General features: G+C 41.2%; 2 protein-coding genes across 4 annotated transcripts; both read right to left on the bottom strand.

The window, feature by feature from the left end:
- Window positions 1-207: 207 nt before the first annotated feature.
- Window positions 208-6,634, bottom strand: atxn7l2b (ataxin 7-like 2b). 3 transcript variants are annotated; one of them, XM_068733140.1, is made up of 10 exons: window positions 6,523-6,634; window positions 5,813-5,884; window positions 5,413-5,728; window positions 4,734-4,981; window positions 4,365-4,447; window positions 3,946-4,148; window positions 2,253-2,433; window positions 1,886-2,007; window positions 631-1,242; window positions 208-438 (listed from the first exon to the last, which is right to left on the bottom strand). In XM_068733140.1, exons 1-10 carry the CDS (start codon window positions 6,617-6,619, stop codon window positions 432-434), a joined length of 1,941 nt encoding a protein of 646 aa, XP_068589241.1. In that variant the 5' UTR covers window positions 6,620-6,634; the 3' UTR covers window positions 208-431. The 3 variants fall into 3 exon arrangements, with proteins under 3 accessions (XP_068589241.1, XP_068589239.1, XP_068589240.1); XM_068733138.1 differs by having other exon boundaries at window positions 2,253-2,430; window positions 6,523-6,619; XM_068733139.1 differs by lacking the exon at window positions 6,523-6,634 and adding an exon at window positions 6,101-6,234.
- Window positions 6,635-7,557: 923 nt separating this feature from the next.
- sypl2b (synaptophysin-like 2b) lies at window positions 7,558-11,452 on the bottom strand. Its single transcript, XM_068733357.1, has 6 exons — window positions 11,278-11,452; window positions 11,069-11,146; window positions 10,254-10,372; window positions 9,894-10,101; window positions 9,222-9,413; window positions 7,558-9,137 (listed from the first exon to the last, which is right to left on the bottom strand). Exons 1-6 carry the CDS (start codon window positions 11,293-11,295, stop codon window positions 9,015-9,017), a joined length of 738 nt encoding a protein of 245 aa, XP_068589458.1. The 5' UTR covers window positions 11,296-11,452; the 3' UTR covers window positions 7,558-9,014.
- Window positions 11,453-11,687: the final 235 nt, after the last annotated feature.

Below are 11,687 nucleotides of genomic sequence, written 5' to 3'. Positions count from 1 at the left end.
TCATAATTTGAGTGAATGATGAACGAGTAAACTAAACTCACCAAAATTGCATTTTGACCATTTTAATACTCTATTGGTACAGAACCGCAGTATAAAACAGAAGACACGGAAAGATAAGGATCAAAGAATTTGTAATTGTTTTGCCATGATATCACTTTTCATTTTAGCAGCATGACGAGTAGATTGAGGTATTTTTACATTCTTACACAAGTAACAAACTGAGACATTTAGTCACGTAGAAAAATAGACTGTTTGCAAAAATACATACATACGGTAACATGCAGACAAATATTTATTCCTGATGTCTGTGCATAACAAAGTGAAGACCTAAACATTTGTGAACAGAAATGTACAGACACACACATACCATGCAGGCTGCAGCTGCAGCAGCAGACTTCTTCTCCAAGTGTGTTTTTTTAAGGCTGGCCTCTTTATTGGCTGTGAAGATAAGAGGTAAACAACAACTGTCACCTAAAAATGTATTGATTGTTGGTAAAACATACAATCAAGTTCAAGTCAAGAACATGTTCAGTGCCACTGCCATTCATGTCATTTTAGGGTTTAACGTCAAAAATCATTGATGGTTTGCGACCTGCAGTATTGCATGCCACAGCTAGCTGGTCTACTCACTCTTCAGGAGTTGGATCTTTTCTCCAGGCCCAAAGCATGCGCGTGCCCGTTATTCTTTCCATTCTCTCTCCTCTCTGGGAAGGGGAGGACAAGCGTTGACACTTGGTTCTGGGTAGTGAGGAGCTGAGGGGCTGAGACTCATTGCTGCCTTTGCGCTTTTGGGCAGGACCTCTGTGGTCGTAGCCCACCACCTTCTCCTGAATCCCTGGGGGCCTCCTACTGCTGCGGGGGGAGGGGTTGAGGGGAGGGAATGGCTTGTTTTTGTGTGATAAGGTGCCATTTACCATTCCTTGATTGGAGGGGACGTGTGGCTGGCTCTTTTCATTGAGGAGGGGATCCCTGATGTATTTGGAGGATTTGTCCTCACCGCTGTGAGCAGCTTTCTGTGCTGCACTTGCATCCTGCACAAGTCTCGCAGATGTGGTGGAAGATGGCGGTTTCACACCGTGAGAGTTGTGCTGACTGGTTTTGGTTTCCAGTGGTCCCAGTGAGGTAGACTCAAGGCTGAGGGAGATAGTGGATTTGGTGGGTCTGGCAGTCCTGACGGGTGATCCTACAGTTGGAGGTGTGACATTACAGGACCTTAGACCTGACGATACTTGAGGCATTTTCCTGCAAGTTAAAGGAAAAACATGGAGCAGATTACAATTCCTGTTTCTCATGTATATGAAAAACAAATTGTGTCTTGCTAAAGGTCAAATTAGAGCTCAGAAAACACATGATTCAATAAGCCATTCAGATTTCTTTTTTTTAATGTTTTAGGAGTCTTGGATGAATAGCCCACTTGTGCTAAAAGATCCAAATGAAAAACAAAACAGGATATTATCACTTACCCTAATGTGGTTCTGGTGGTTGAGCGGCAGTCTCATTTCGTTATGAGAATATCTAGAGGCTGATCCTCCCAAATGTAAGCTAACATCTCTGCGATTGAGTCTGCACAACAGCCAGCTAAAGTTCTGACATCTGGCTCCATTAATACACTTCAAGCGGGCAAATACAACTTAAGTTTCCGTTGATGACGTGAAAACATGTCAATCAATCCTTTTCATCCTCTTCAGATTTTATTATTTTAAGAGTATCAGATGAATGTCTTTCCTTTTTCGCATCAGATAATTCAATTCTATTTAAATGGGAATGCACTATTCTGTTTTTCCTACTGGATCCTGGCTAGGTGTCTCCCGACTCACTGAGCAGCTCTTTTCTTCACCGTGTCATGTTGAAATAGGTGACATCTCTATAGAGTAGTGATACTCACTTCCACAAGTGTGTGCTGACATGATGCTCCAACATGGCACTGAGGGCAAACCGCAGGTGGTGCCAACGCCGGTTGAAGGTGAAGATGCTGCAACCCAATGTTCGGCATCCAAAAGTGCATAGCTACAGAACAGAAACAGGCTTAAATCATACAGACACACTTATGTGTGTTAAACAGTGTTTAAGAATAATTCAGTCAAAAGCATTGAGACCCACCCTTTTCTTTTTAATTGAGAAAAGGAAACTAAATTAGCATAGTGCTTTTCACTCTCTAATTTCCGACATCCCAGCTGCTTAAACCAACTTTGTCCCTCTTAAAACAATCATACTAAACTACTTCTGCATTGTAATACTATTTCTGCACTCACCCCGAGAGGTTTGGGGTGCCAGGGCGTAGCAGGCAGGTCTAAGGCTTCCTCCTGCTCATTGTCTTCACTCTCCTCGCCTGGAAACAGGCTCTTGTTGATGGGAATTTGAGGCTGTGCCTCCACTTCCACAGCGCTGCCACCTTCCTCCTCTGGAATGCTTTCTGATGGGACTCTGGACCTGCTTTGAAGGCAAAAAATCTTACAACCAGCTGCATTGTGAAGGGAATTGATCGTATACTTCCTATGTGTAATGCTTGTTACTGGAGGAATCCACTAGAGGGCACACCAGAGGACTCGGCCCATATAGAATACGGTTATTATGACAAGCATATTTGCCAGTGTGTCAGTAATTGCAGACTTGGGCTGCGGTTGAAAAGTAAAAAAATTATCTCATAGCGGCAATTCCTAACCACTTTTCCTTGACCTCTATGTAAAACGTCATGGGGTCATGGGAAGATGTGAAGAATTCATGAGGAGTTAGGAAAAGACGGCCGTGGTGTTTAGAGAATCCGACTCAACGTTTACTAAGCTACGTAATTATGATGCAACGGCAGATGTCACTGACTCACTAAGACATGACACCATGAAATGTATTCCTCTGTGGCATGCAGGCTTTATAAAGAGCTTCTTTTGTGAGAGACTGCTTCACTCGTGATGTGTGAAGGAGAGAAACCGGAGCTCCTTCCTTCCTGCTGCTGTCACTTAACAATCACCACTGCTTCAGTAAAAACAATTAACTCATGTGCAATATCAATGAAACTGTTCAACATCAATATTTCCTTTGTGCAATAATGTAGATTCAACAGATTCAAGTTATATTTTGCTTTTTAACAGTTTAATAATCTGTCATAGGCCTAGCTTGTTGGTTTTTTACTGATGCTTCTTGTTATTGAGAATGAAAATGTGTTTATTGACAGTTTGCTATATTTACTGTTCATTTGATTTTGCATTATTTTTTTTAAAACTTATTTATTACATGTTCAAAGTAAATAGATATAAAATGAAACGTAAGGATTGTCACTGTCTGTTTATATTCATCAACATGAATCCCATTAGTTTATGACTGTATGAAAATAATTGTTAAACATGTGCAAGATAAGCATATTGTTTGTTTTCATGGACGGCTGAATGGTGAGTCACTTTAAATGATGCCACCACAAGGAATTGTGGGGCGGCATTATCTTCTTTCCTTTCTTAAAGGAAGGTCCAGTGTTTCCTTTGCTGAAGGAGCTAATAAAGGAAGCATTGAATCACCTTTCCTTAGCATCCTTAGAATTCGAACAGCTCTTATCATGGCTGCCACTTAGATACTTCCGGGTCATTTCACTCAGTTGGGAACCTTCCAAAGCAAAAAAGGACTATTCGACTATCCACCCTGGTTTATTCGCTTATTTTCAGAGTTTTTCTGATATTTTCCTGCCGACTGACCCCTGACCCTGTCACATCACCATACTGCCCCTACTGTTCATGTGTGTGCACAACCGACACTCCAAACAGACGCAGGATACGCAAAGCAACCATCCTGCACACAAGCTAGTATATCTCTGGCTTAAGTATGTAATTATGTTGTTTAGCTTTTATGTCATTGTGCCATTGTTTATCTCAACCAGCGATTTAGAGAAATACTTCATCTCCAGAAACAATTTGTTTGAGTTAAATTAAATGTATTTATATGAAAAAACACATTTCATACCTGACAATATGACAGTTGCTGTTAGAAGTTGTGATCTGCAGTATTATTTTCTCTTGTTGTTGATGATGTTGCTCTTTGTCTTTTGATTTGACAGGAAGCTGTTCCATATCTCGACCTGCAGAGGCTCTTTTCTGCTCCTCTGTCAATTGATCAAAGGTCTTAGTCCTTCCCAAAGCTTTCTGCTGCTGTTGGATAGAATCGGTCTGTGTAGAGAGAACAGCACAGAGGAGGAAATAAGAGGCTTTACATCCCATCCCGAACTTTGATAATCAGATAAAAAAAATATTCTATGTGCCTGTATCAAGTGACAAATGCAACCTCTATGACAAAAGACTGATATCTCTGTTAATAACAAACACCAATAAAGACACTGGTAACGATATTGGACAAAAGGCCATGACAAGACATCGAGAGTTTACATTGCATATAAGCTCCTGGCTGCACAGCTTCTTCCTCTCTGGTTCCAGAACCCCACACTGTTTGTTCAGGTCACATTCTTTCTCTATGGGAAAGAAAGCAAACACAGTAGTCAGTGAGCAACACAGACGGTCAACATGATCCACTGCTGGTGGAGATCACAGACCACCATATAGTCATATTTCAAAAACAAACTAAGAGGCAACTATTATGCACACAATCTAATTATACTAGCATGGAAATACTGCTGTGTACAACATATCATACCCAGGCTAATACGCTAAATGTTTACTGCTCCTTGACAGTTAAGAGACATTGTAGAAAGGCAGTCGACGAAGAAACAAGAGACGTTGTATAAACAGCAGACTTACTATTGATGTTTTTGTGAGTCCGGCTGTAGGTTCTCGTTCCCCGCAGAGGGCTATGAGACTCACTGGACTGCCCAGCTGTGGGCTTCTGCACTGAGGGTAACTCTGACAGAGAAGTGGAGGAGGAACAGTGGCCAGGGGGCAGGAGGGATCCTGAGTGCCATGGAGGGACCCTGGGGCGAAGCGTGGAGGAGGACGAGTGGTGTGGGAGGGGAGACTTCTCCTGAGGGAATTTCTCCACTGAACGAACACTGCAGAGGTAGTTAGAGAAGAAAAAAACTCAAAATTGACTTAAAGGGATTTATGCAATATATGCTTGACATTTAGATACAAAAATAGACTGAGTTCAGATCTAGGCAGGTTCCAAATGACATAAAAACTAAGACAGTTAAGTGGGAGCATATTACAAAGCCTTTTGTATGTTTAACGTAATACTTTGTTGACATGAGTTTGACATATTGAAGAGTTACTACATTCAATTCAACATGTTTTTTGAGAAATACAAATGTCTTGCTGCTGTTCCACCCACATCTGTCTTCTTACAGCTTTAGTTACATTCAACATAGCAGCAATTTAAAAAAAAAGGGATGTAACTGGGCCACATTTTTCAGTTAAGCATCTTCTAAATCAGAATTATTCACATTCCGCACGTGGCTATGAAACAAACAATCGTAAACAGTACCTCACGGCCTCCTGCTGAGCCTTGCTAGGCCTGTGCTGGTGTACCGGTGATGCTGCGGAGGAGGGAGCACTGGCTTCATGACATCTGTCATCTTTCTGCCTCGCTCTAGAGGAGGAATGATTCGCAAGAGGGCGTGCGGGGCGAAGTCGCTGCTGTGGAGCCAAAGAAGAAGACTGTCCACACGTCTTGGTGAGAGGACCATGCCGCCTCTCACAGTGCTTCTCAAAGGCTTGAGGCTTCACCAGCTGGCCACAGTGGCTGCACACCACCAGGTAGATCTCATCGTGTGCTGGGCAATGGCCAAATGTGTGCATATCTATGGAAGTGAATAGAAAAGATAAAGTGGTATCCATGACTTGAGGCACTACTGAATGCATTGAGTGTGAGCTTCATGTGTCACCTTCTTTCTTGAGGGTCATGGTCTCAGGGTGGTTTCTCACATGCTTGCTGCTGTCGTCAACATGAGACCCAGCTGCATGAAAGGCAAAAACAATCAGCATGGAAAATTGTGAGGGGACATTTCTGTAGCATCTTCCAAGAGGCAGGTTTCACCAACACATGGATAGCTTTGCTGAGTAAAACCCGGAACAGGTCGCTCAAATCACTTCCAGATTTAAGCGGGTTTTGAGCGGATATTACTCATAAATGTAAAAGTTATCCAGAGGAAATTCCCTTCTCGAACCCTCACCTATCAAACATCGACTGCCTGCAACTCCCCTGTTGTGTGGTCCAGTCGCAGCTGTGGGCTGCTCAGTTTTGCTATTAGCAAACTGGACCAATCCTCCTTAAGTAGTGTTCTTGTTTAGTGTGACAGTAGCTTACAGGCTAACGCTAACGGTAAGTGTACCTGTCCACAGGTAAGGTGTTCACGTTGTATTTATAGCGTTTTATCGCTACAACACCAAACGCATAAGATATTATTATTTTAATTAGTTTCTTTGTTTGTTGCCAGTTAACATTCCTAGCAAACTGACCCTGCACTAGGACCCAGCGGGTCTTTTGTTTGGGTCGCCCTTTATGCCGCTATGTGTATGTAACAACAGATAAATCACAGGACATGGGCACTGTGACGTGATGAAGACTAGGTCCGGGGCAGGGAGTGCGACTCACCGTCAAATGGTAAAATATTCACTCTTTCTACCCAACAACTCCAGTTTAATCCGACAAAATCGTCGAGATTAGGATTTCGCCGATCCAAAGCGGCCATTGCTGCTCTTGCGCGTTCGCGAGGTGATGGCGTCAGTTCGCGCGCATCGCAACCGCGTCACTAAAGCTCGCGACCGCGACTTTGAGGTCGCGTAAGTAAGGCCAAAATAACGTCCTTAATACATCTACATTCACAGCGACAGTCACCATATTTATTAAACTCTTTGTTTTATAACTAGCAGAATAAAGCTAGAATAAATGCATCACAACAACCACTAATACTTAAGACATTTCTGATTAAAGAAATAATGTGGATAGAGATTGTACACACAAGCAGAAAGAGGTAATTAGCACTTAACTAATAACACCGTGTACCCAATACCTGCATGCTGCTGTTTTCTCAGTTGAATGACATTATTTATATTTTAGATATAATTTTCAGGACTGCAATTAATGTTTATTTTCTCTATATATAAATACACACACACATATATATACATATATATATATATATATATATATACATATATATATATATAAATATATATATATATATAAATACATATATATATAAAAATATGTTCCGATTGATTGATTAGTCTATTGAATGTTATAAGATCAGTTTAAAAATACCCATCACAATTTCAATGTCAGGCATTCACATCTGATTCACTGACAGACTGATCACTTGACTGGACCGATGAGGGTCAGGAGGTTAATTTGAAGTCTTGTGTGTGTGTGAGAGGATGCTTATGGTATCAGCTGATGATGACGATACCTGATAGAAGTAGCTTGTCTGCCACCTAGTGAGTGTCAAACTGTATCGCATGCTGCCTGGCCTTTCATGTTGAATGCCTAATCAGCACAAATTAATAAAACTGTAATAAACAGGAAGTGTGTGAGAGGTGTAAGATCTTATTCACCTGTCTGATAAAAACATTATGTACAGTATGTGTGTGTGCTCCCACAAGTTACAACAATCAGACACGTAACAACAAGTCCAGTTCATCCTTTTAATGATGCACACCATTTCATGCACACTTCTTCCTGAAATGAACTCCAGTCTCCTCTATGTGACACTTATACAAACACAGTTGCGGATCAAGCTAGAAACTGTGAATCAAGCAAGGCTATATCAAAGCAGGAAATTATTATGATGGCAGCAATAGAGTAAACAGGCTCATCTTATTATCTTACAATAAGGTGGAAGCCAGGTAATAGCAAGAAAAACTGTTAATTAGTAACTGGTTAGCGATCAGTAAATTGTTAAAACACTAGCTAAGGCTATAGAATACATAGAACATTAGCTTTGAAACACTGTAGGACCTTGCTGGGGTATTTAAAAAAAACATTATAAACATCCAGGGAAAAGATAAAAAAGTCTGCGTAATAAATGTAATAGTAAATGTAAAAAAATCATAATGAGCAAAAATGCTGTTAGTCAAAAATAATTAATTAACGCAACATTACACAAAAAGATGCAATTAAAAATGCTTTCACCCATTAAAAATAATCTCATAATGGCAACTGGATTAATGTTCCAAAGAACAACCATAGCAATAACCATAGCCCCTATCTCTCCAATATTAAGACTGGAGAGGGAGGATGACTTGAAGAACAGATCATGCGAAAATTGTGTCTGTAATGTAAAAAAAAGTGGCTTCAATAGCGATTTAGAAATGGGGTACGGTTGTCTGTGCAAGACTTTTTTTAAGTACGTTTTAACATTGGGGTCTATGGAGGAGAAAGTTGGTTTTCCTCTCAAGTAAAGGCTTTTGAGCCAAATGTGTAAATCTGTGGGATTCCAAAGATTAGCTACGTTTCCATCCAAAAATTATGCATGTAGAGTGAAAATTGAGGAGTCAGTCGCAAAAGACAAATATTTTTTTCACAGGAATATCAAGCTCCTCTTCACTCTAGCGGTGACATCACGCACTCTAAGCTGCACAATACACACCCATTATAAATGCAGAAAAGGACTGAAAAACACATAAAAGCAAAAATGCTACTATTCAAAAAGTGTAAAAGATATCAAAATGATTATAACATACAATCATTGATCAGGGTTTTCTCAACATTTGAAAGTTTAAATGGTGTCTGTAGCTGAAAGTATGAGGAAGTAGAAGGATCTGAAAGTTGAACAAGTTTAAGAGGATTTAAAAATATTCTCCAGACATCCCATTCAAAAAATAGCTTGCAAAAAGCTTAATAATTCAAAAAGTTGAAAGATTAGAAATATTATGAGAAATAGCACCCCTCCCCTGAAAAAGCTGAACATTTTCATATTTGAACGGTTTCTGTAGCTGAAAAAATGTGGAAGTTATTAAGTGCCAAAATACGTATGGAAGAAATAGTTGAATAAAGATTCGAAGAACAATACTTGAAATGCTGAGTCAGCATTCCAACAATTAGTACCAAAATGACTCATTCAATTTTGTGATGAGGAAGCTGCACGGTTACGATGGCCCGACTCCCTCCTGCACATCTGCTGGAGAGTTGGCTGACTTGTGAAAAGGTGTTTCCTTGTAAATGAACCAGCAGTTGCCGCCCCACAGGATGAGGTTGAGAAAACCAAAAATCTGCCAAAGAATAAGGCATAAGTCAAATATCCCAGGCTGCTGTGCACATGATGTCTGAAAAAGATAAAGTTCCATACAACTTACCACAGAGGCATTTAGTCGGCCCATGTGAGGCACAGCACCTGCGGTGCACGTGTTGCCTTTAACCCCGCACACTGTAACATAAGTTATAATGTTTGCAGGACTGGTGGCCCACTTCACATCGGTCAAGCCTTTAGCCCAAGCAGAGGATGATGCCAACCACAAGAAGGCCAAGGCGGCAGTCACCAACAGGTCCTTAGAGAAGAAAAATTATCAGTTTAAAACCATTAAACCGACCACAGGGGTAGCTTCACTCAAGCAGCTTTCTTGGACGTAGACCACCTAGTGCAGTATGTCCCTTAGTTGCTTGGGAACCACAGCCCTTCCCTCTGTTTCATTTACACGACTCTGTTAAATGCTCTTTCTCTGAACTCCAGTTAGATTCCAGGATGAAGAGGACTTATTGAAATCCAGCAGCTGACGTCAGATACAAAATTGTACACACAAACCAATATATATACACATATTACCTGCAAAGATAAAACTACATTCATCTAGTTAGGTCAGTGGTTTCACTGCTGAATTTGCACAACAGCTCATAGGAAATGCATGCAAAACTCTCTTGCTTCAAATACAAGCTATTGTAAATCCCCTGTGTAATTTCATACACAGAGACTTGGCTAACCACAAACATTCACCAAAACGGCAAAATATGGAAAATTCAGACAACCATACCACAGCGGGGCCACGACTAGATTCTCTATATATGTGCTGGTAGCCCAAGTAGAGGACTAGAGTGGCAGTGGTGTAGAGAAAGGCCAACACTCCAATGCAGACGTAAAACTGTGCAGAGGATGTATGGTCTCCAATCAGGAAGTATGCAGTGGTAATGACAGTTTGGTTGATTTTGCAATCGGGAACATTATAGGGATGCTGCATCAACCTGTGTGAAACACAGATATGAATTGAAAATTATGAAAATCCTAAGAGTAAACACAAACACTTTTCAGTAAGCTGGTTCTTCACTGTAAAGGAGTGTGAGACTGTTTGCTCTCTCTCACACACACACACACACAAACACAGAGACACACACACCTGAATGGGTAGTTAAAGTCTGCCTTTATTTCTTGACTGGGCCTCTCATGGCACTGGACGTTGATGCTGGTGGTGCCGCTGTAACCTCCAGTCGTGGCAAAGGCAAATATGGAGAACACCTGCAGCCGCAGACACAAGATAAGAGGAGACACGTTGGCATGTTGAGCGCTGATCAAACTGTCTCTCTCTCACTCACGCACACACACACACACGCACACACACACACTTCCCTTTTCATTTTATGCAACACACTTTTGACAGGAAAGCGTCTTAATCACCGGATGCCATCACTGTGACTGGTGTTCACAGTTCACAGCAGAATGTCCGTACTTTAAAAAGCATCGCTAAAATTAGTAATGTCAGCAACGCACTGGGATCTTTTATCTGGAAAGTGAAAGCACACATACCAATACTCATCTGCTAGCAAAAGTCACATTTTGAATTAATTAGGCAAGAAATATTGTCAACCTTAAGAGTTAGTCACCACATGAAGTCTTTTCCTACCGTATACATCATTAGCTACAGGTGCTACATTGAACACATAGTTTGTGGTTTAGACATTTTGTTGAAGCTTAACGGTACTGCGTAACGTTATCTGGATACTGGATACACGGACGCCCCCTGAACTAGCGTTATTAGAAACGGTGTTAACAGCTCAAAGGATGAGTGTCACAGCCTCACCAGGCACGCAGTGGGTCACAAGACAAACAACATAATCAATCTGCATGGAATTTCAGCAACCAGGGATGGACAGCTCATGATGAAGACACCCCGCCATAGGCCGTAATGGTGCAAAAGATTTGGGATAAACTTACCCATTCTAGCAAGCGGATGAATGCCAACGGTTCTTTCAGAGGTCCAAAGTCAAGAGTGAACCGCGCAGACATCACTTTCTAATAAGAAACAAACATGCAATGTGAAGAAGAAGCTGTTACACTGCAGACACACACAAATAGGTGTGTTTGCGTAAAAAAAAAAAGTATGCGCCATTAAGCGTGTGCAAGCTTCCTGTCAGCGCTATTACCTGGGCGATAGATTCCATAGTGTGTCAGGAGATCAATAACCTTTTGGTATCGTTAATGTGTCTCCTTTCCTCCTCGATCTTTAGCAGCTCTCTCTTTCTCTCTCTTTCTCCCGAAGAGCTAAAGGCTTGTCAAAGTTTTCTCCAACTTCAGCGAATCGTTGTCGATAACACGTGATCACTGACGATCACGCGTCGACAGGGGCGCTGCTGGCACACGGTGGTCACACTGGTGAGGAAGTTGTGTTATAAATGTGGTTATTATTTTAGTAGATATTTACATGTGTGAGTCTTGTTAACCGTTCATGGCATGTAACGCCAAATAGTTTGCAAAACAATGTAAACCCAATTAAAAGTCGTGTATTGCAATTTGACCAATGTACAGAGAGGTATTAACAGAGCATGTAATACAT

This window comes from Cebidichthys violaceus, unplaced genomic scaffold (assembly GCF_023349555.1).
Source record: "Cebidichthys violaceus isolate CVI_PGR_0920_01 unplaced genomic scaffold, fCebVio1.0.p SCAF_6, whole genome shotgun sequence".
In the NCBI taxonomy this organism is placed as follows: domain Eukaryota; kingdom Metazoa; phylum Chordata; class Actinopteri; order Perciformes; family Stichaeidae; genus Cebidichthys; species Cebidichthys violaceus.
Note: the sequence above shows the minus strand (reverse complement) of the source record. Positions and strands in the feature narration are given on the sequence as shown.

Bases quoted from the DNA above. Each gene is read 5' to 3' on its own strand.
- atxn7l2b (XM_068733140.1), bottom strand. From the start codon at position 6,619: ATGGCCGCTTTGGATCGGCGAAATCCTAATCTCGACGATTTTGTCGGA. The intron at 5,885-6,522 runs GTGAGTCGCACT...CCTTTCATGCAG, and splicing joins GAATATTTTACCATTTGACG to CTGGGTCTCATGTTGACGAC. The intron at 5,729-5,812 runs GTGACACATGAA...TCACTTCCATAG, and splicing joins CATGACCCTCAAGAAAGAAG to ATATGCACACATTTGGCCAT.
- sypl2b (XM_068733357.1), bottom strand. The intron at 10,373-11,068 runs GTAAGTTTATCC...CTGCGGCTGCAG, and splicing joins TCATCCGCTTGCTAGAATGG to GTGTTCTCCATATTTGCCTT. The intron at 9,414-9,893 runs GTATGGTTGTCT...TTCTTCTCTAAG, and splicing joins CTAGTCGTGGCCCCGCTGTG to GACCTGTTGGTGACTGCCGC.